Source organism: Cygnus olor, chromosome 3 (genome assembly GCF_009769625.2).
Source record: "Cygnus olor isolate bCygOlo1 chromosome 3, bCygOlo1.pri.v2, whole genome shotgun sequence".
Lineage (NCBI taxonomy): Eukaryota > Metazoa > Chordata > Aves > Anseriformes > Anatidae > Cygnus > Cygnus olor.
This window is the reverse complement of record NC_049171.1, coordinates 52,120,510-52,144,296: the sequence shown is the minus strand read 5'-3', so window position 1 is coordinate 52,144,296 and position 23,787 is coordinate 52,120,510. Positions and strand designations below refer to the sequence as shown.

The 23,787-nt window shown below is 38.7% G+C and overlaps 1 protein-coding gene and 1 long non-coding RNA gene across 2 annotated transcripts in view; one reads left to right on the top strand and one right to left on the bottom strand.

Moving 5' to 3' along the window:
* The window catches only part of NT5DC1 (5'-nucleotidase domain containing 1), a 150,941-nt gene that overhangs the window by 15,309 nt on the left and 111,845 nt on the right, over window positions 1-23,787 (bottom strand). Inside the window, exons 9-10 of the mRNA XM_040554366.1 lie at window positions 5,505-5,623; window positions 4,116-4,274 (exon numbers count right to left, since the gene is read on the bottom strand). Coding sequence (XP_040410300.1) covers window positions 4,116-4,274; window positions 5,505-5,623 — 278 coding nt within the window. The remainder of the gene's footprint in view (window positions 1-4,115; window positions 4,275-5,504; window positions 5,624-23,787) is intronic.
* Window positions 12,890-15,082, top strand: LOC121068810. The gene is made up of 2 exons (XR_005819099.1): window positions 12,890-13,384; window positions 14,681-15,082. It is a non-coding gene; the product is annotated as an uncharacterized LOC121068810 (long non-coding RNA).

Here is a 23,787-nt window from a genome sequence, read left to right as displayed (position 1 = left end):
CATCAAGTCCCCTGATAGAGAACTCCTAATGTTTTGCTGCTGGCTTATTTCCACATGAGATGGTTTGGTAGCAAGGCTACATCCTCATCTCAAATCTGATAAAAGTTGTCAAAACTTTTCCCATATACTTAAGAAGCATTTGCTGTCACTCCCTTTGTCATTACTAACTACTGCCTAGAAGATGTCCATATCTCACCTGCAGCACACATAGCCCACATTGAAGGCAAGACAATGTGCCACAACGTCTATATATCTGCAAAATCAGGCATAAGTTCCCTGGTAATATCCCTACTCCCCATAAACCTGGAGATACACGTTCAACAGCAGGGCTGATGAGCTCTGGAAGGTCCCCCAGCCACTCCTGTAGTCCCTCAACATGGAGTTTGCTTTCCTTGTAGGGTGGCAAGTCCTGAGAAGTGCTGTGCACCCCCTTCTTTCATATGTAAAACCCCCTAAAGATGTGGTTTTGCTCTTAAGTATACTGGTCAGACAGCAGGAGGAGTTTAGACGTTGATTGTATCAGATCAGGGTACAGAACATCAAAGGCTATGTCTAGACTTCAGAGAATAATGATGGTGCAACTGTTCCACAAGACCCAAAGCTTTCCACTAAATTAAAGCACCTGGGATACTTACTATCACCTTTACTTTATTAACTGCAGACAAATAGGGCCTGTTAACAGACCAGACAGTTTCAGCTAATGGGACCCTTGGGAAATACTGATTTGCCAGCTTACAAATGGCCTATAGAAAATTGAAATGGGCAGGGAGCTGAGCTCTGAAGTTTTACTCTGTTTGGTAAAGAGGGGAAAGAAAAAAAGATATAAGGGAGATAGGAGTGAAAACCAAGCTGAAAAGCAGTGTATATTTAGTATTTTTTTAAGGCATTATTTAAATGGTGATTTGCTATCTATGCCAGTGTTTTTGTACCAAGCAGGGTGCACTAGGATTACTTTACTGCATTACCATAAACTGTATCCCGATAATGGGTGGCACTGATGGCTGTGTGCTTTGTGCCAAGGTAATAAAACCACCATTGACTCTTAGTGCTAGTAAAAACAATGTTCAAAATGAAGTTTCGCCTGTATAATGGCAAGTATTTGATGTGTTTCCACCAGCACAGCTGTGCTGGTAAGGCCCACAACAAACAGATGTACCTGAGCAACACAGCCATGCTGCGTTAAGGACATTGCTTTAAGGGCATTGCTTTAACTGGCTGGGCTTCACAGCAGCCCACTGGGTTGTTTCTGAAAGTACCATTAGATTTGTGTTGAAGATAAACAGGAGTAAAGAGATGAACAGAGCCAAGAGGCCTAGAGCAATCGGCCCTTGGCTGAGGTCACTCAGAGGAGTCCTGGAAGTACGGGGACTCAAGGACCTGACCTCCCTGACAGCCGCTAGGCAATACCGTACAAATTGGGTTTGCCTTCTAACTGCAGAAATATTGTCTATATCTGCCAATGTCTTCTTCTCGTTTTACTCCATTCATTCCTATAACCCCAGTTTTTTTCACACTGACTATCTCCTCTGCAATGATTTCCCTCGAAATCCTGGGATGAAATCCAGCTTTTCTTAGAGTTTTCATTGATGAAATTGATCACACATTTAACGAACAGAAGGAAAAAACAAAGCCTCCAGCCAAGCAAGCAAACCCCCAAATCTGGGGGGAATCTAGTTTCAACACAATGCTTGTTTTTTTTGTTTTTGTTTTGTTTTGTTTTGTTTTTTCCTTGCATGCTGCAATTCACTTAGGAGACGATAATTGCATGAATAGTTTTTAGTCTGCAATTCTCTTGCTCATTTGGTTATGACTCATACACTCAAAAGAACTGTAGTTGTTTCCATAATTTCACAGTTGTGTGTATCTGGCTTATATCAGGCATTTAACTGAAGTGGAAAAGACAAAAACTGTTAATGAAAATGGAAATTACTAGGCTCCCAGTCTGTGTGCAAGGGGGTTGTTTTCTTCCCCCTCTCTGTTAGTGATGAAATACCAATCATGCAACTGAAAACAGTTTTTTTGTTATTTCTTTCTGAAAAACGCAATTGCAAATTACAGGCAATACTCCATTTATTTAATGATATTTTGTGAAGAATGATAGAAGGGAGGATTGTGTCTTGACTTAAATTTTTAGTCCCTCTCCGCACACACAGCATGGCATGCAAAATCTGCAGTAGTGTGTGTTTTTGAGAAATGAATGAGAAGGCTAATGAACAATACTAAATCTAGTTTGCTACTGTCTAATTTTCAAACAATACCTGACTTTGTCCAGTCCTTTGAGTTGGCTTTCCTCCCCTCCTAACCAAAGGGTTAATGGGAGAAGTTGATTAGGGGAATGAAAATAAAACTTTCCTGGGCTTGTAAAGGGAGTCTCTTTGAACTAGTCCAGTTAAGTTAGTAGCGTCCAGTCAACTGCAGAGATATGGATGTGACCTGTTGTTCAGACTCCAGTGAGCAGCATGGTAATGAAATAACACCACTGACCTACCACGGCCTCCTTGGTTCAGATTCCTTTAATCAACACAATTCATTTCTCCCTTGCTTACCCGCTGTCACTGGCAGCGGATGTAAACTGACCAGGGGTTTTATGTGGTAGAAGTGGTGTGTCCCTGAGATGCTGCCATCTGTTATCATGACTGCTACAGCTTTAGTGAAATGTCAAACACCTGTCTAAAATTCTCAATTTCCTGGTTGGTAACTGCAGCGATAGAGAAGATGGATCTTGTGAGGAGTCAGCCAGAGGTATCACAACAAGATAAAAACAAATCATCACCAAGGGCTTAGAAACACATCACTCAATAACTCTTGCTTTCCAGGAAAATGAACCTGTGCTGTCTGCTTGTTTAAACAGATATGCTTCAAAAGCATATATTGAACACACTTTAGAACCAATGGTTGACTTAAAAAAAATAAGCTAAAGCTTACAGAGATGTATGTTGAAAGCTGCAATATACTTGAGTCTCCAGTCAGAGAAAAAAAAAGATTTTAGGAGGATAATGAGTTATTTTTACTACATAAATTAATTAAATTGAATTATATTAACCTCTGTAGCACTGCTACTCATTGTTCCTCCCCCCCCCTTTCTTTTTTTAACTGAAGAACACATTTTTCTTGATAAGAGACTTCATTTTTTCTTCCCTCCCAACACTTCAGGAAAAAGGCTGAACATTAATGACTACATTTCCTTATTTTACTAAGTTAAATGTCCTTTGTTTAGAAATCAGGATAGTGGGGGAAAATATTAGATATGTCTAACTAAGAAGTAGTTAATTTTAGTAAATGTATTTCCTTATTCTTGTTATCTGGGGGCAGGTTTGTAGAGGTACTGTGCTGTAACTGGAACTAGATTATAGTTCTTCAGCATGACACACTGGAGGTACAACTTTGCCATCTGAGTGCCGTTCCTTACCTACTTTGTTCTTCAGCAGTGGACAGAAGGATAAACTGTAGTAACATTTCACCGAGGGACAATTAAAGACTGGCAGTAATGCTAAGAGTCTGCTTCTCAGCTGTGAGCCACCTGGAAATTTTATTATTTATCTGAGGTAACTATCGGTAGTTCTCATTTGACCAGTCTTAGGAACAGTTCCTCTTATCTGAGTGCAGCTGTCATCAAAATAAATAGCCTATGCAGCAAATGAAAAAATGAAAAAAAAAATAGCAAATGAAAAGTTCTTTGTATATACAGAAAACACAAGTAAACTGTATTTCAGACAAAGAGCTTTAAAACAACCTAGTAAAAATTACTGCAGTGACATGCAGGGAAATATCACGAACTCAGTGGAGTTCAGGTGCTGCACCTGATAAGCTGCTGTGAAACTTCTTGTAGGACACAGGGCAGGTTCTTGTTACTGGATAGAAGACTGTTTTATGAATAAGGGACCATATGTACAGATCTTTTTCTAAGATGTGCGAGTTATCTCAGGGTAATGAAGGCTCTGTGGCACCCATACAATACTGAGCTGGTACAGGACGGTGGCCAGGAGCATATGTCTATGAGGGATGCTGCCAGCAGCCTGGTGAGATAAGCAGCCTCACGCTCAGTACAGGAGGCAGGAGGCTTTTCTGTAACTTGCTTTCTTCTGTTCTAGGAAATATCTGCAAGGAACCCTTACCTCATACTTTCCTTTTTTCTCCAAGGGCTCAGATTCGGTCTCTGCAGGCACCATAACTTTGTCCCCTAGAAGCTCCTCTAAGATGAAGACAGTTTCCCAGTTGCTATAGTGATGAGCTGGGAAAATATCTGAGTGCATGCTGTCACCAAAATAAACAACCTGTGAGGGAAGCAGCAAATTAAAAGGTCTTTGTATATGAGAAAAACACAAGCAAACCGTACCTCACAGAGAGAGAAAAAGGGCTTTAAAACAACCTAATAAAAATTCCTCTGTGTTTACAGTTGGCCATGACAAACACAGATCTTGTTAATGTCATAGTTTGGAGTTTTATCTTCAATCAGTTCAGTAAGGAAAAGAATGACTCCGCATCCCCTCCTCGCTCTGAGCCTTCAGGGGTGCCCATTTGGGACTAGCACACAGGACAGCACTGAGATTTTTGACTGACAGAAGTAGCCTGCCAGAAAGCAGTGGAAAAGACTAAAAAGAAAATGCACAGAGCAACTGGAATGCATTTTGGATGACTTTGGAGACAAGGGAGAACACAGAGCCTCTTGGTGATTCAGAACTTTTCTGTACCCAGTTGGTAGTCTAACCACTATGGAAACTGGGGTCCCACCACCTTCAGTGGCCTTTTCACCCATCCAGAGCTGTAATTAAAATAATATGATCCTACTTTTCACTGAGGCCACCTTTTTATTTATTTGATCGATTTCCTCAAGGAGATTGATTTTGTGATGATAATCTGATTCTACACAGAACTGCAGAAATGCATGACCATGCACCCAGAATAAAACATCTTAGCTAGAAAGTTTATGTTTACCAATAAAAAGACTTACATACTCCTTCCAGTTTTGGACTGCAATGTTTAAAACTTTTAACTCATCAGAAATAGTATGATATTTTGGACTCTAGAACAGGGCCCATCATTACTAAATAATTGAGGAATAGTTGGTTAACTGGAAGATGATGAAGAAACAGGCCACTTTAGCTGCAGTATATAACTTGTGCAGCTTTTGTCATGCATCTAAATAAGTAGCAACTGCATACCCTTCTTTTAGTACAGGGAGTACTAAAAGAAGGGAGTACTTCTCTTAGTACAGGGAGTGCACGCATAACTTTTCATCATGAACAAGGCAGGAAATATGCAGCGGGGAATGTGTGGAGTAAGCTCACACTGTGCATTGATAGGCCATTGCTGTAATCATTAGTAATGAAGCAGAACGGAACAGTCAGTTTTGATGCATAATGGAATTGCTCCACCCCAAAGCAGTGTATGCAGAACAAAAATTTGTGACTTATCACATCATTAACAGTAAAACAAGATCATCTGGTAACTTTTATACTGAAACAGGGTATTTTCACAAAGATTTAATCTCACTTTTAACATACCTTGGGATCCAGTTTGCCAGTCATCTTCTTCAGTAGTTCATAAAGATGGATAGCATTACCTTGGGAATACCAACCCGGCTTGTCCAGTGACAACAGAGCCTCCTGCTCCTCGTCATTCTCTGGAACCAACAAGCAAAATTGCCTGCTGTTAGTGAGAGCAGCACATGCTTCTGAATTTGTAAGATGTGCAAGAAGCTGCCTGTGCACAGCTTGGAGAACATAGTCTATTTTGACATGAAAACAGCTCCAGTGTCTGGTGAGAGGTTCAAGTTCTGGTACTGGCTGTGGGTTCAGTTGTGATGTTTGGTAGATGGGGATGGCTTGTATACAAAGTGGCACTTAAGATGTGACCTTGCACGCTATCTGTTCAGCAAGTAGGAAATAAAAAGGGTAGGCAGACATGTTTGAGTAAAGAAGCAGCTGAGCCTCATCTGCAAGTGCTACAGAAGAGCTGAAGAATCAAAGCCATGGGCTTTGCTTCCCAAGTACTACAGCAGTGAAGGTAGAAAATTACACAGAGCAAACTGATGGAGGAGCTGCTGAAGAGCTAAGGAGAAACATGAGATAGGACGGACAATAACAGCATGTACTTTTCCCTATAGGAAAATTAGTTTCTACTTTTAAACACTGACATAAATTCAATGAAACAGGACGAGGTAGTTCGTTTGGGAATTAATCAGCCTTAGGTCAGCACATGCAATGAGCAGTTCCAGTTATCATCCAGTTTTGGGGAAGTGAACAGTATTACTGCTGGTGATGTAAACTTTCCATATATCCAAAATGGCAACTGTCAGCAAACAGGAAGAATCATTAGGGTATGAAACTCCCAGGCTGTCCGCTAACTGTGCCCCAAAGCAGCTGTATCTGTCCTGGTGCCCACGTAATGTTATTACTCATCCAGATCCATGTGCTATTGTCAGATCTACTCTTACCAGCTTCTTGCTGGAGCCCATATACTAGCCTTAGCGAAATGATAAATGATAAAAATTTAATCAGAAATGTTAATATTAATGTCTTTTGTCTGTCAATGTGGTTAAATGAAAGGGTGATTTTGTTATTCAGTCTCAATCAAATATATCTATTTTATTGGTTAGAAACCAACACAGTACTTTGCTCTGGTTTAGGCAGGACATCACGATTTTACTCTTTCCCCTGTTTTACAGAATTTTTCAAAGTACTTCAGATATGTTAGGGAGAAGACTGAGACAGAGAGAACAAACTTCACTCAGAGATTTCTGAAAACTGAAATGTAGATTTTGGAAGAACAGTGAAATGACAAGATGGCTTTATGTTTAAGTGCACTTAAGATGAACATGATACATTGCTCCTTTTGAAGGAGAAAAAAAAAAAAAGGAAAAAGAAGGGAAGAGATACAGGCAGTCTACAATCCTTTAGTATTATACATCTAAGAATTGGAATAATCATAGGATTTATTCTCAGAGAAAACAATTCTATATTAAGGGTGTTTTATAAACTCGGAAAAAACAAAGAAACTAGAAAAAAAAGAAATTCAAACTAGGAATTCACATAAAACTTGTGTGGAATCGTCTTTTCCTTTATTTTTCCTTCAGAAACCTAATGACAGTAAGTATAATAACATCCATGAAAAGAAACCTCCTCCATTTAACATTTCCTGGCCTTTAAATTACTTTTGATCAAACAACTTTTGATCAAACTGAAGTTGTCAAAGTCCAGAAAGTCTGTTTTATTTTCTCTGCATTTTTAGACATATTTTTAAGGCTGACTGAATAAGTAGACATAATTTTCAAACAGCATGGACATAGAAAAAGAGCACTTCTCAAAACAACATTTTTGAGCTGCTACAAAAACTTTCTTGAAATTTGCCAAAATTTCTGAAGCTATCTATGAAGCTGTCTATGACAATGAACTCTTCATTCATTCAGTCAGGAAATTGTAGAGAACAATGGAGGTATTAATAAAAGGATTTTTAGAATAACAATATTATAATTGCAAATATGAGCCCTATGTGTTACAGTAGCACCAGGTGTCTCCAGCAAAGATCAAGACTCTGCTTTGCTGCTTCTAAGGAAAGACATGAGGGGCAGCCCTGACTGAAAAATTTCACTCTAATTACAAGGTAAAAGACCTCTCGCTCTGTGAGACCCATTACTGTCACCCCTAGCAATGGGATTCATCTCACTTAACTCGATGCATCCTGAAGTCAGGCTTCTAATTTATATCTATAATCTCAACTAGCTGGCCAGGCTTCCCTGGTAGGCAAAAAAGTGCAAGAAATACTTTCTAGAGGTGCCAGCTCTGTAGGAGTAAAAGACTTGATTAAGCTAGAACTTCATTTTCAGGCAGTGAAATTATGGGAAATTTCAAGGCTTGGTTTCTTCCTCTATACATGGAGGCAGCAAACAGCATCAAGATGTTTAATTAATTACAGGAACACCTTGATTTTGGAAGGAGCTTCAGATAGCTGATGAATTAGGAAAGCTCCTTTATATTTCAGATGTAGGGTTATTGAGATAATGGATCAGGCAAACCTTGTGTCTTGAACTCTCTCATATGGCTGCTCGTGTTCATACAGCTAGCTCAAATGTGTGGTGACTGCCAGTTTTATTTATATAATCTAAAGTGGGAAAAAATGTACACCTCAATGGTGTTTCAGCTGCAGCAAGACACTAATAAGAAAGGTTTCTAATCCAGTTCCACTTTCCCTGTGGCAAAATATAGTCAAGAAAATTATTCTTTAGCCCTGACTGTTAAGGCCTCCTGTGGTACTTCTGCCATCTGAAGAAAAATACATCACAGCTTAAAAACCATTAATGCCACAATTGACTCTGGCATTGTATTATTTCCTTCCAATAGTGGCTACATGACAGTGCTAAAGAAATCCAACTATGTCCTGAAATAATGCTGCATAAATGTGATTATGAGACCTTCTAATGTATCTTAGATATTCTGAGCATAATTTTGGGTGCACTCACACAAGAGGAAAACTGCTGCTGACCTTCCTTCTATCTTGCTGTTATTGATTCTTGGAAGTTCATTCAAAGGTCAGAAATGCTATAAATATTACTCCAACAGGAAGCCACACATATACAGGCGGGGATGCTAATGCTTCAGGTCTTACAACTTGGGCAGAAAGAGAGATGTCCTGACAATTTCAAACAGACTGGATAACCAGAAAGAATTTCTCAGATGATTTAGATAGAGCAACTTGCTTCCTTCTGAAGTCTAATATATCACTGCAGCCTGGATTCCTGGCTGCAGACTAAAAGCATGCCACAACAAGAAATGCAAAAGCATCAAGCAAGTAAAATTAAAATTATTAAAACCAGAAAAGGATTCTATTAACACACTCACCTGAACCTCAGCAGTGATTCAAAGCAATTTTCCTGAGGGGCAATTACTGTTCCTTTGTAACAATAACAACGAAACCTTGACTCACGCTGGGGCAGTATTAGTATTGCTGGAATGGCCATTTGCATATTGCTGTGTCTAACAGCTTAGGAAATGTACTCCGATTCAGAAATGTAATTCATAAGCAGATACAGTTTTTCAGATAAACTAACTCACTAACACTACTCAGTATCCTTCTTTTCATAATTTTCTTAACCGTGAGTTGCAGATTTATAACATGGGCCAAGGAACATCTGGTTCCATTCTAAACAAATATGCAAAAAGTAATCAGTGAAGCTTATTCCCATTCAGATGACGACTGATGGTAATTTACTTTGGAGCAGAATGGTTTATTCGGAAAGACTGCACATGCTTGCTTACTGTGGCGTGCTTTGCTATCTGTTTACTGGTCACACCTGCCCAGATGGAGGCCTGAACATGTGAGCTCTTGAGGTTATGTCCAGACAGAGAGTTAGGCCAGGGTCAGAGCCTGCTCTGAGGTTCATTTTCACCAGCTCAGCACCCGCAGGACCACCACCCTGCACTGTTTTTTAAGTTGTGTGGCCACACAATGCGTGTTAGTCACATGCTGGGGCGAGAACCTGCTGGTGACTCGCCAGAGAGCCTGAGGAGACCTCGCACTGACGTGGCTGGGCAGACGCTGCGGTAAGACACAAATTCCAAGTGCCTGTGGGTGATGCCAGCCTCAGATGTTCTATGGCTCAACTGCAGTCTGTGTGCAGCTCCCCGGTAGTCTGTTTCTCTTCCTTCCTATCTTTCTCCTGATAGTCTTGTTACTGCCGATTCTTGTACAAACCCAGTTAGGCTTATTACGGTTACTGGTATTTTTTGATCCTTTGACCTGTGCAGTAGAATAAAAATGTTGCCACTTGTGTATATACCTGTTCTTGCCTCCTCCTAACGATGGGCCTATCACTATGTGTAGGCACTTAGCACAAATGTGTGTATGTGTTTATCAAAGCCCTGGTTACAACCTCAAGGGGCTATTGTAAAACAAATAGATATTATGACCCACAACTGTCATATGCCTCTCTGTAATTTAAAATAATGTCATTTTAGGCCCTGAGGACATTAATATAAAAGCTTGTTTTTGTTCCAGCCTGGCTTGCAAGCACAGTCTGATCCTAGATGGCATTTCGAGTTCACTTCAGAAATACAAGGCCTCTTTTTCAGCAAGTGACTTGGGGCAGGAAACCACATCGTTTTACAGGCGAGACAGAATGGACCTGCCTAAGTAAAATCCCTCTGGGGCTTCTTCCAGTGGTAAGGGTAATGAGACAGGATGAGATAAGTTCCCCTACAGACCATGTCCCCCATGAAGAAAGTAAGTATTCATGATCTTGATGGAGGCAAGACTATATCCCGAATGAGCCTAACAGGTGATGGATAGTGTGCAATAGCACCAGAGCAGCCCTCACCAAAGCAGCACTGCTGATGCCTCAGTGGTGCTACCCCCTTCCCTCTGCTTGGATGGAGGCAACCTCGCTCCTGCATGCATGCCTGCTGTCAGGGTGCTGGGATGTGCCAGGGGAAGCAGTGCCCACACTGCTTTGTGCTATTTGACATAACTGTGGCGGTCCAGGGGCACAGGTGGGGCATGGGAGCAGCAGGTGAACACATTGATGCTCCTCCACTGGTAAGGCACAGCAGTTATGCAGCTCTTGCTTCTTGGAGTATGCCTCTGACAAGCTGGAGTATGTTGCTTAAAACCCATTTTCTCTCTACTGTAAGAACTGAGATGAGATGGAGGCAAAAAATAATGCCCAGACATCCACTATACTGAAAAAAAATTTTAATGAATTGCTGAAATTTCACTGCTCTTTTCCCTTTTCACGGGGAGATCCAGCAGCTACTGAGACTCTGGAATGGTCTGTCCTTCCCTTGGAAATGCCCCAGAGGAGAGGATTAGCTGCTAGTCAGGATTCATGCAGGTATCATTGTGTGTTTTGCCGTCCTTGAAATAATTCTGTGCCCTGGAAGCAGCTTGAGATCCATCTGTCCTGCACACGCACCAGTGCTTGCTAGTCTCCTATCTGACTGGATGGCTGCAGGAAAGTGATAAGGAACACATTATTCTCGTGATGAGGTGATGAAATAAAAGGTTAAGGCTTCCAAAGTGACTAGTGATTTTGCCTGTATCCATTTTTGGCTGTTGTACCTTATTTTTCAGAAAGTGCTGAGCCTGAAGATCAGTTCCCCTTCCTGCCCTTGCACCATTCTGCCTTCTTCGCAGTGGATTGTAGTTAATGAGACAAAAAATGAACTAATCAAAATTAAAATTCACTTTTGAAAACTGGATTATTTTTTTTTAATTTTATGTAGTCAGTGATACAACTTTCTTTTGCTCAGTAACCCCAAAATATAGGTACTCATTCTTGCGGAGAACTAAATAACAGTATTAGTTAAAGCTGGCAATATGCCAAAGGAACACCATGAACAAAGCAGAGGAGAGTATGGATACCATCCTGTGGAAAACACACACACACACAAACAAAAACCCCATACCTATTTCATAATAATGCATAAGTACTACTTATCTAATTACTAATGCTTCATTTTCTCATGATGGACTTGTGTGTTTGTGCTCATTTATAAGGCCTAATAAGACCAAAGTGAAAGATACAGTGAACTTTGAAAGTGTCCTGGGCATATAAGAGCCACAAACTTCCTAGAGAAATGAATTTTAAAAATGTTTTACAGTTTTAGCTCCACTAAACCTCTTTATTTTGATTGAAATCAGCACTGCTGCTAAAGATTAATTGTGCCAAGCATTAGGATATGTAGACTGAAGTTTTACTTGTTTGCAAGAAAATCACTATTTCCTTTATAGCAGTTAGCAAGTAAGTTTCTTTAGGAAGTTTTTATTACTGTCCTACAGGAACTGAAAATAACATATCACTACAGACTTAGCAATTTGTTTTCAAATCTGCCAAAGCATTAATTTTATATCTTCCCAGGAATAGTCTGGCTAATGAACAAAGCATTTCTATTTAAAACATTGAAATGATGAAATATAAGCAAGGCCTTCTTTTCATTATTTTTGATAAATGATTCATCTGCAAGTTCATTTCTAGATATAGTTCATGCATGGATTTGGTGAAGCCTTTTCTACAATTTTATTAAATGTATTTATAACTCAAGGAACTTCTATTTTGGAAGGGTAAGAGGGACAAAAATACTGAATTTCATTTCTTCCTTGCATATATTTTGTAAGCTTTTGTTTGTTTGTTTGTCTTTTGTTTTGTTGTTTGTTTGTTTTTTTTTTTAACTGGGATCTTGGGGGGGGGGGGGGGGGGGCGGCAAATGAAAAGATAAGAAATGAATTCCCTCCCCAGAACTGTTGCATTCTGGACCTCATTAGTTTTGTAAGCAGACTCCAGAGCCTCATAAACGAGGAGCTCCCAATATCCAGACAAATGTCCCCAGATGTCTCTATCAATATTAATATTCTAGTCCTCCTAGAGGGCATATAATTATGGAGAGAGAGAAACCTTTCCAGAAACCATTTCAAATTCAAATAAGCCAGGAGAGGAACGGTAATTGAGAAATCAAAACAAAACACATTATCATTTCAAGAACGTACAATTAGTTCACTTCAAGCAACTGTCTATAACTTTTCTTACCAGGTTCTGCTTCGCTGCTGTACAAAAATTTGACATTTGTAAAATCCCCTTTCTTTTACTGAAGTACTGGCTGTCCATCGTACAATCAGTATGAACTGAACTAATTCTTAGGAAATAGGAGTTTTAACTAATCAAGCTCTTTTTCTACCATGCTTGTGTTCAGAAAGAGGCAGCTCCAGCCGTGGAGAATTTGCAGACTGAGAGGCTGCTGTCCGAGGAAGGGCTGCCCCAGGGACATTGCGGAGTCACACAGAGCTCGCAGCTCTGCCAGAAAGACAAAGGATCCCTTTGGCCCTGTTCAGCTGCTAAGAGGCTCTTCTTGGGTTATCTTCCAGAAAAGTTCTTTACTTTTGAAATCGTGCTAATCTAAACCAGAGTGGTTTAACCTGAGCAGTGACAGGAGACTGTTTTGGCCTATTTTGGACTGCATCTGTAAATGCAGAGCTGTGTGGCTTGCTGGGCAGAGAGCACCGTTCCTCTCAGGAAGATGTTGTGGCTGACAGCATTAGGTTGTAATAATGGCTAAGTACTATGGGAGAAGCTCAGCTTTTCGGGTAAGATGGCCAAACAAACATTCCTTGAAGTTTTCAGGAAAAGGGAAGCACTGGAGGGAAGCATAGATGAGATGAGGGCCACCAGCCAGACGCTCTGACCTAACATGTGAATGCACACAACTGTGAATGCACACAACTTCCTTGCATCGAGCAGACTGCCATCACGCAGCTGACTGTAACCTTCTAAGTCTCTCTAGCAACACCTACTGAAATAAGACTCACTGGAATTTGCTCTTCTACACTGAAAATCAGCACTGCAGTGTGGTGGGGAAAAACTTCCTGCCATCATTTACCTCAAGCTCTGACACTGAAAGTAAGTAAGAAAGCAAACAAGAAAGAAAGAAAGAGGGAAAGAAAGTTCTTTAATCCTCAGTTATGGCAAGTTATTTTTTTATTATTATTATTTTTTAATTTTGTTTTTAATATATATATATCTTAGTATTTCAGGTATAAACCTTATTATGTAAAGTGAATAGACAATTTGATTCTGAACAAGCATATTTCCATACAGCTGCTGCAAGGAGCCTTTGATTTTAATTTCTTAATTTCCCTATATTCAAATAACATAATGATTGTGAAGTAGACAAGAGCATGCATAGTTGTTGCACATACACATTTGCTCAGAATTCAGAATAGACATTTTCATTAACTCACTTTTAAAAAATGTATAGCACATGTATTAGTCATTTATGATATATTATTAAAAACTAATATGGCAAAGTTGAGTTATAGTTTATATGAGAGCTCCATTTTTTTTTTCCTATTACCTAAAATCCTTACTTTATTTTTATTAATTAATTCTTTTTCAAATTCCAGGTCTTCAAATATCAGCTACCTCTGATGGGGAAAAAATTCCAGTTTTACATCAACCTTTAAAGACTAACTCAAAATTCAAAATTTCATAAGTAAAATTTGAAATAAAATAATAATTTTATAATTTTTTATTTTTATTTTTATAATAAAACAAACAAACAAACAAAACCCTCCCTTCTTCCTAATCTTTGAGAAGGCAAAACCATTTTCTTAATCTGTTCAGAAATGCTAGAAGACATCTGCAGGGCTTGTTCATATAAGTTACCTCGTAGAAAGGATTAACTAGACAACGCACTTTTTCAATTCTTATCCACTATCTAGATGATTTGATGTTGAAGTTGTGAAGCTATATATATATATACCCATTTATACATATATATACATATATATCCATATATGTTTATACATAAATACATGTATAAAAGTGGAGCATATGGGTTGCATGCTACCACCCTCCTTAGCATGAAAAGTTGTAAGGAAGAGCAGCAGTGTCAGTCCTGGGTCTGTATAGTTTATTCCAGCACAGAATATAAATCATCTATGTAAGCTGGGAAACATAGAAGGAGGTATATAACTGAGACATAGAAAGTGAAGACAAATTCCTCATTGCATAAGTTCTCAATGCAGGAATTTGCTATTTCCCTGTCCTACGGAGCCCGCTGCTTTTTCACCTAGAAAGTGTCTTAGCTGCACTTGTTTTGCTCTCCATACTTACATTTGTTGCTTACTAAATTTATAAGATTTTAGAGATTGCGTCATTTTGATGTTTAAAGTAACATGTACCTCTCCCCTCTAGGGGAGAAGGAATGAGAGGGAACAAATAATTGCCTACATTTAAAGCAGTGAAACAGAATGGAGATGAACACAGAAGTGAATAGGAGGCAGCTTTGCAGAGGGAAATAACAGAGTGTTATGCATTGCACAAGTTCTGCAACATGTATCTCAGCAGAAAGAGTAAGTCTCTGTCTTCTCCATTAGGAGATACAGTATAACTCCTGAGAATGAAGATTATTATGCTCTTCTCTAACACTTCAAATTTGACTTAGCATCATGTTCTAATACATGTTTTTGTGACAATTGTATTACTTAAATCAACTTATCTTTTTCTGTTGAACTGCTTATCTAGAAGTCATAAACTATGGAAAAAGCAAAATGATGTATCTTTGAATATACATTTTATTAAAATATTTCCTAAAATTTATTTCAACTACCACATGCATTTTGTACTAGAAAAGAAACAGCAAAACCTTCCATGTAATTTGGGGAATAAAAAGTATCCACACAGCCTTCTGGCTGTTAGTGTCCGTACAAGCATACAATAGCTGCAGATAGTGGTTATTAAAACCTGGCTCAGCCCATCCCCTGACTCAGCTGTTAGAAGAGAACAACCCCACCCAAGCCCAGGACAGCTGCCTTCGCCCAGCGCTGCTGGAGAGGTCAGGGCGTGTGGCGAGTGCCTTCCTGCAGTGCAGGGCTGCGAGCCTGGGCTGGGCACCTCCTAATGCTGGGCAGGGGCTAAGGGCCCAGCTGTGCTTTGCCTGCTTCACTGGCGGTGACAGGAAGATGTGGAACTGGTTCCATCCCTCTTATTAAAGCTTTTTTTCCTTGAGAAGAGAAGAGAAGAAGAAAAGAAAAGAAAAGAAAAGAAAAGAAAAGAAAAGAAAAGAAAAGAAAAGAAAAGAAAAGAAAAGAAAAGAAAAGAAAAGAAAAGAAAAGAAAAGAAAAGAAAAGAAAAGAAAAGAAAAAAGAAGAGAAAAAACAACATAAAAATTGCTTGACTTGCTGTCTCAGGGCTTCACAGGCATCCTCCTATTTAGAATTTATGAACTACGCACATTCCCAATATTTCTAAACAAAACTGGATGTCTTAGATTTTTTTTTTTAATTGAAGCAAACCCTACCATCTGTGGCTGTTGGGAGTGGTGTTCTGGCTCCTGTTGATCCTTGACTTCTTAGTACATTGTACAAGAGAAGCAGTACATTACATTAGATTACACTTCAAAACCACACCAATATTAAAAACATTTGAATATGGCTGTGTCAGTGACACGATTACACTGGCATTTGATTCACATATAGATACTAAATTGTGAACATTTTTGTTATTAACAATACTTAGCACTTAAAGTAATAATTAAAAATATATATAATTTGGAATATAATGGCACTAAATAGTCAAGGCTTATTTTAGTAAATATGAAAACTGCCACTGATAGTTTAAAATTATAAATATGACAGGATGCCAAACATACCAGAAAAGAACAAATCATCAAAACAATCACAGTGGGTGGTCTTGTTCAATAGTAAATAGAGGTGGTTTTTTTTTTTTTTTTTTTCCTGATACATTTTTTGCCCTACAGTTTGGTTCTCTTTGCTTAGGAAAAAGTTCAAGGAGTATTAAAAGATTGTTCAGGACCTAACATTGATTTTAGCTTCAGAGAGTCTTGCTGTGGAGACATACCTTTGATTCATCATCAGTGAATCCCAATGGTGATTTTGCGATCTTACTGCAGTAAGGAGGACCCTTAGACCCTTTTAATATATTCTATACTGTATTTGACATTATTATTATTCCTTCTGGAGAAAAAAAAAAAAGCCCCTTTAAAAATTTGGTTTTGTGCAGTGCACTCTTGTCGTGAGAAATACACACATTAGGGTCCATCACAGAAAGCCTTCAGCAGTCTTTATTTCCTTATATGAAAGCATCGAAGAAAAGTATTTGGAAGTTATGTGAATTGCACTGGTGAGCAATTAGGTTGCACTACGCCAAACTCCAGATACACAGGAGAAAAAGGAGAAAGTAAAGTAGGAAACCCCTCTAGACCACTGGTGTGCTGGTGTGAAGGCCAGCAGCAGAGCAAGGCGAGCAAGCACAGCTCCTCAAGCACTTGCCTTTCAGAGAGGCGTGGGGAAGCTGTGCCCTGAGGATGTCCTCTGGAAGGGTGCTCACCCTTGGGACCTTGGCAGGGAGGTTGCTGCTGGGAGAAAAACATTTTGGGGGGATCAGTGTTGGCTGCATGAGGAAAGGATGCTGCAGCAATGCTTTGGTCTGGGTGACTCTGGCTCTTGGGACAGAGGGTCACCAGTTCTGCCACAGATTTCATACAGGACCCTGAGTGCTTTGTATGTAAATAGGAGCTTTAAAGCTCCCATACATCAGAAGCACTATGAATGTAAATATATTAAGGTCCATGAAATGGTAACAATAGCCATCCAAGTAGTTTAGGAGGGGAGAGTGAGATGAAGATGAGAGACGTGGAACTGGAGTTGTACAGACTCAGGATAAAAGAACAAGTAACTGGAATATGATGTTGCTCAGATCATGAGTGCTGAGATGAGGGACAGTGGGAAAACTTCTCCTGGGGGCCAGAGAAATTAAAAAATATATCCTTCCACCTGTCTATATAAGGCATGCATGCTGGTATCTCTGTTGAGACTTATGACCTCTGATAGAAGCTGAGCAGAAGGGAAGGAACAGGTATATGTGCACATGAAAGACATGGAGAGGTGATGGCAAGGTCAGTCTTAAGGTTTGGGGACAATTTCATGGCCCTGTGGACACAAGTCATTGTATGGATTCACAGGACGGGCAAAGAAGTTGGCAAGATTAGAACAACTGGCAGAGATTTCAGATGCTTATTCAGGCCTGCTCCAGGGCTAGATGTGTATCTGAGGTGTCAGGGAACATCACAGTGAACAACAAGAAACTCTGTTCCTAAAAACTATTAAATCTGTTGAGTTATAGTGTAACTTTTTATTTAATAAACTAATTGAAAAACATTAGGAAATTAATGTTCTAAGAAAGTGGTAAAACTTTTATGTGTCAAACAGTCACTGTAAATCTCAGAACAACATAACTGGGCTGGAGATGGTGAGGAAGAAAGGAAACTATTACTTTATGGGAAAGAAAACTTAAGCTTTGATGGGAAGATTGACATGAAAGATTTGTAGTATTGTTTTTTTGAAGAAGTGATAGAAAATGATCCCCAAGATGTTTCCTATAATTCTGCAGTTCCTTATCTATGCACTTTGTGTGGTTTGCAAAACCACTCAGTGTCTAAGTGAACATGCAATTTACCTTGTTTCTCAGAATCAAGAGCATTAAGCCAGATCTCCATATGTAGGAATTTCACAGATAAAATCTCTTGCTACTATTATTCCAGAAAAAATAATCATCTTGGAATGCTCAGCATTAGTCTGGCAGTATCTCAGACACCTGGGATCTGTGGACAGCAACAATATATAAATTCATTTTGCAGCAGATAAGAATCAGTTCAGAATGAATGTGTTTACTGATGAAGAGAAAAAGTCCTGCGGTTGCTAACTCTACCTAGAAAAACATGCAACATACATATTTAAGTTCAAAACATCTGGAGTCCTGCATGAACAATAAAGAAGACTGAAGAACAAAGAGAGCAAAGAAGAATATGGTACATCACTTTTACCTTTTCCTGAGCTTTCAGTTTGTATGAAATAATTCCCTTTTGAACATCAGCTGCAGAGGGCTTGCTACTGACCAATGCAATGTCCCGTGATTGACTGTCAGCCAAGAAATGTCCAGGCTTTGTGTTCTCTGATGTTTTATTTGCCCTGTACTGGGTGGGAGAGGCAGAGCTGCTGCAGAGCTAGTTAGTTCTCTACCCACCTAAGATGTCCCCCGTGCACAGTAAGTCCACACCTGTTATTTATTGCAGCTCTCCTATGCCACTTACCACTTTGCAACTCCCCCAAGTGCTCCATAAACATTAAGTAAGCCTCAGGATTTAGAAACTGGGAAACCAAGGCAGGGGTTCAGTGTCAAAGCACACCACATCTCAGTGCAGGCTTTCCTCACGATTCCCTTAGTTCCCTTAGTGTTCTCAGCTCTTTTCCAGGTCTTCCTAACCAGCTCCTTTCACTATTTGCTTCCAATAGCAGATCTGATGCCTGCAGTACAAAAAGCAACATGTGCTTTCTGTGAAAAACAATTCTACAAACTAACCTTAATAAAAGCTTGACATTTTGGGAGAACACACAAGAGAACTCTAAAGCTTCTTAATGAAAACCAGCACATACAGATTCGTGGAAACTATGCTGAAGGGAAGCTTTCTGCAGTGGTTGCCAGCTCCCAGTCTGACAGGAATGTACCATACACAACCCTCCATTTTTGCTCTACTACAAACTGCCTCAATCCTCATTTCCAAATTAATGAAAAATCAAATCACAATGTAACTCTTTACCAGGCGCTTTGTCTAAGATGAAAATAATTACACAGAGAACAAAAATAAAGAAAAAAAACAACTTTCCTCACTTATTGTTTACACATATATAGTCTATGGCAAAGGATGTTTTTTCCCTGCAAAGTTGTATTGGTAAATCTACCAATGATGTAGATTTTTTTTTTTTCTTCCAAAAAATTCCTTGTGGAATTTGACAGTGGTTTAAGGACTATTATGTGAAGTTCAAGCTAAATGTGCACCAACCAAATTCACACAGCTTTGCACTGAGTCTTAGTACATTAGTAATTTTTACAAACTTGTACTGATCCATCCTGCAAGCAGCCAGACCTTAGCTGTAGGCATGGAATTAGACCAGCACAAATCACAGCTTCCTACTCAGGAGGTAGCCTGGTTCAATTCAGCTGCTAAAATACTGATGCCTGGTGACATTTGAGATGCCTTATGGTGTCCCAGCACCCTAGTCCCGTTGCAAGCTGAGAGGCCATGGGTCTTCCATATCTCCTGTGCAAGACCTGCGTTTGTGTTCCCTGGGGCTCTTAATTAGCCCTGAGGGCTTATGCTCAGGCAACAAGTGCACCATGGCTGTCATTCAGCTCCAGACGCAGAAACATCAATGGGCCTATGATAGGAAGCAGAGCCACTCCAGATTGCACTATGAAGCCAATGGGGTCCATGTATCCTATAGAGTAGAGCATAGGCACTTCCTTTTGGGCCATTGTACAGCTCTACACCGACTCTGTTGGCTAGCTCTTCATTGCCTATAATGATAGTAAGCTGAGTAATATCAAAAAATGATAGCTAGCTAGGGTATTTTCCATATACAATGGTTTCTATAACCATTCCTGGTACTTATTTACTGCTCTCTTTTTTTTTTTTTTAACCCAAAATAGACCTCTGCGATTTTTGACCTAAGAAATCACCCTTACAACATAGTTGTCCGTCAATTTTTTGCTTAAGGGAGAGGCTTGCAACTAAATGGCAAGAATTTGTTTCTGAATACTATCTGGTAAGAAGAGAAGCCTACTAAGACAACAATGGAGTAACATCCTATTTGTAAACAGAAGTTGAGTCTGATAATCATCTGTATGAGTTAATAAGCTTTCCACTGGGACCTTTTCCATTTCATGGACGAAATAAAATGTATTTGTTTAACCATCTTATACTGAAAATGCAGGAAATAGATCAAAAGGAAATATACGTTCTCTTAATCCCAAAATAGCAGTTGATTTGCACATGTTTTGTTTCCCTAATGTTCTTTTCAGTCCTATCAGATCTCCGATTTAGTTCTAACTTCACTCCCCAGTCCTGGACAGATGCTTTTATGTGTGCTTAGAAATAGAATGAAGATGAAAATAAATATTTTGTATAACCAGAAGGAATATTTGAAAAAAGAAAAGAAAAGAAAAGAAAAGAAAAGAAAAGAAAAGAAAAGAAAAGAAAAGAAAAGAAAAGAAAAGAAAAGAAAAGAAAAGTTATATTCTAGAGTTTCTATTCTGAGTATTGAAATATGTACATAAATAATTGTTATACATTCTTCAGGTATTATATTATCCTTGCCTGAGCTCCCATGGGTCTTATGTAAATGCGCCACAAGCCAATGGATCATTAATACTACATCTTAATATTCTCTTCAGTGAATCAAATTAAGCAAGTTTACATCTCCCTCAGATGTAATCACTTAGTCAGCCCTTTCAAACTTTCAGTATTATCATGCAAGTGTAACAATGAGAACTGAAGTTATCATTTCAGAAATGATCCCACTAATTCTGCAAAAAGAGTTCCTTCTGCAAGCCCTGCTCATGTATGGAAGATATTCATTTGCTTTTTTTTTTTCTTCCAAATAGTATTGGGTCTTCACATTCCTTAAGAAAACTTCAATAAATGCCAAATCTTTTTCAGCATCACGCTTTATGTTAGAGTATTATCACACTATAAATGTGATCTATATTGAGTGCTGACTACTCTGCTTCTATATCTTGCTTTTGGCTATGTTTTCTCAGAGACTATGGAAGAAAAGATCATCTCCCCTTAATAATATTTTCATGTGTTGGAGGAGAATTCCCTTAAGCCACAGAAGTCTGTATGCTGAACACAGTTTTGTTTGAAATATGAACTGGTCATTTAGGTATTTTGGCTTTGGTTTTAAAAATACAGGCTAGGATATGACAATTCAAGTTCTGTGGGAATTCACTACATAGAGAAGATAGGGCTGATAGGCCTTAGGCTGTCTTACTGCTGTAAAAAAAAAAATAATGAAATTTTGGATGAATTGGGTTTCCTAAGCATGGCAACTTTCACGCCTTATCTCCCCAATACTGCTGGTGCAATCCAGATCAAACTCTAGTTGCATTCTCTGCTAATATCCTGAAATAAACAAAAACAGAAAGTGACTTCAAAATTATGACTAAGAATTTTCTATCAATCCTGACTTCTAATGACCTCCTTACCACATGGTATATGTGTTGAAATATTTCAATATAACTACTATTATTAACTGTATTTGTAGTTTATATAACTACTGTATGTTGTTAAAACAACTGTTATTTTTAAATGGTGATGTATAGCAACCACATTTAAAGCATCATCATGACTTACAGATTTTGCAATATATTTCCCAGAAATAGGTTCTTTAGTAAACTTTTTCTAAGTATACAGGCTTGGAAAACTTAAAATAAACTCAAAATTCACCAGATCAGCAATGTTTGACATACTTGTCTATGAAGAAAGTTTCTTCCATTAAAATTAAACATAAGCATGTTCTGATAACCAATAACCAGTTTTAAGAAATCATTGGTATAGAACTGTCTTCTAACACAAAGACCTGTTCTAGCCTACTGCTTTTGATAACTTGAAATAATTACTGAATAATTATTGTATTATTTGAAAAATGTCAGTATAGACCACATCAAGTTAGTAGGTCCAACTCCTTAAACTTATAAAGGATATATCACTGAACCACAAAAAGTAAATCCAGAAGAATTAATTGCAATTCTGTTATCTTAACTTCCCCGTTATGAATCTTTGGAAAGAGCTAAAAGGATTTTCACAGTCAAGACTCTCATTGAGTCCTTATGCAAACATAGTTTACAATTCTTCACTGCTTCTGGATTAGGACATTAGAGATCTTAGTTAAATATGCAGATCTGCCAGAGATAAGATTATGGGTAAGTCATTCAATCTTTTTGTTTCAGTTTCTTGGCTCTAATAGAAAAGCTAGTATTTTTGGTTTTCTGACAATTGTTTATCTCTTTTGCCCATGAACTTCTTGAAGACAGAGAGTGACTCTTATCATGTGCTTGCACAATACCTTAAACAACAGGGTTTTGAGTTTATCCAAGCCTTAAATATAATGTAATACAATCAATAACTAGGATTTTGCAATAGTGTTAGTTAGTTACTGCAGCTCCTTTTGAAAATGAAATGCTCGTTCCATAGACAAAGAATTCTGTTTTGGACTACTTGGCAATTATGCTAAACATGTTTTCCAGTTTTAACAAAAGGAATATTGTTTATATGCAGCTTTTGAAAGCTTTAGCTTTCTTTGAAATAGCCTTCCATAATATTTTTATCAGTCTAGTGCGAAACACAGTATTTGATATCAAAGGTAATCAGCTGAAGCAACCCCTGCTGTCTTTACACAGAAGCATTTTGCAGTTTTCAGTGTTTTGATTTTTGGATGAATAACTTCTTATTTCTTTTATCCTCTGTGGTACTTTGAACACTATGCAAACATATAAAGAACTTGGCTTGAGACATTTACTTCAATTTTTTTCTTTTAAATAAGCATAGGCATTGGAGAATGTATCTACAGTGCAGCATTCATCTTCAAAAACAAACAGATGCCCTATTTCAAAGACTATTTCATTTTTTATTTTTAAATAAAAAAGAAGTTGTTTGTGAACAATAGTGGATATAATGGGGCCTAGTTTCATCTGAAGTTGTGTCTTGCAGTTGGATTTGCTGAATGTCAATAGGGTTCAGTGTCTCATGGATGCTCTTCCAGTAGCTAGGTCATCTGCAGCCAGACTCTCCTGTGCTGATACTTAGCTATCTGATGAGGAATCAGTTTACACTGTACCCTTTCCTTGATCTGGGACAGACAGACCATACACCCTCTCTAGCCTGTAGAATCTGTAATATTTCTGAGAATACTAAGCCATACTTGAATGTGGCTGAAACTGTTGCTGATAGAGGCCTGCAGTTGGGGACGGGAAGAAATTCCTATGGATACATGTCATGTGATTGCATAAGCCTCAATATTTTTGGAAAACAGACTAATGTTGAAGAAACAGCTTCGTAGATCTTCTGGCTAATATAGTTGAGGCATCGACCAAAGGAGCTCAAGAGACAGCATCCAGCCCACTTTCCAACAGCTGGCTCAGATGATAGCCATGTACCTCCCATGCCAGTTAGGGGGCCAGCCCCTGAAATCCCAGCACTTGGTCCATACTCCCAGTTTACAGTAAACTGTGCTGTCCTTGTAGAAACAGAAATTGAACTTGACCACAAAACCGATCACTTATGATCGGTGAGTATATAAAAATGGCACAATGAGAATCTGTTCTCCCACCACTTCTGAAGCAAATACCAGAAATGCCCATTCCAAGAAACAAACGAAACAAAACCCCTCCTTCACCTTAGCAGAAAAAAATGACCTCTCTGTTCAGATTACCAAAAAGGAGGT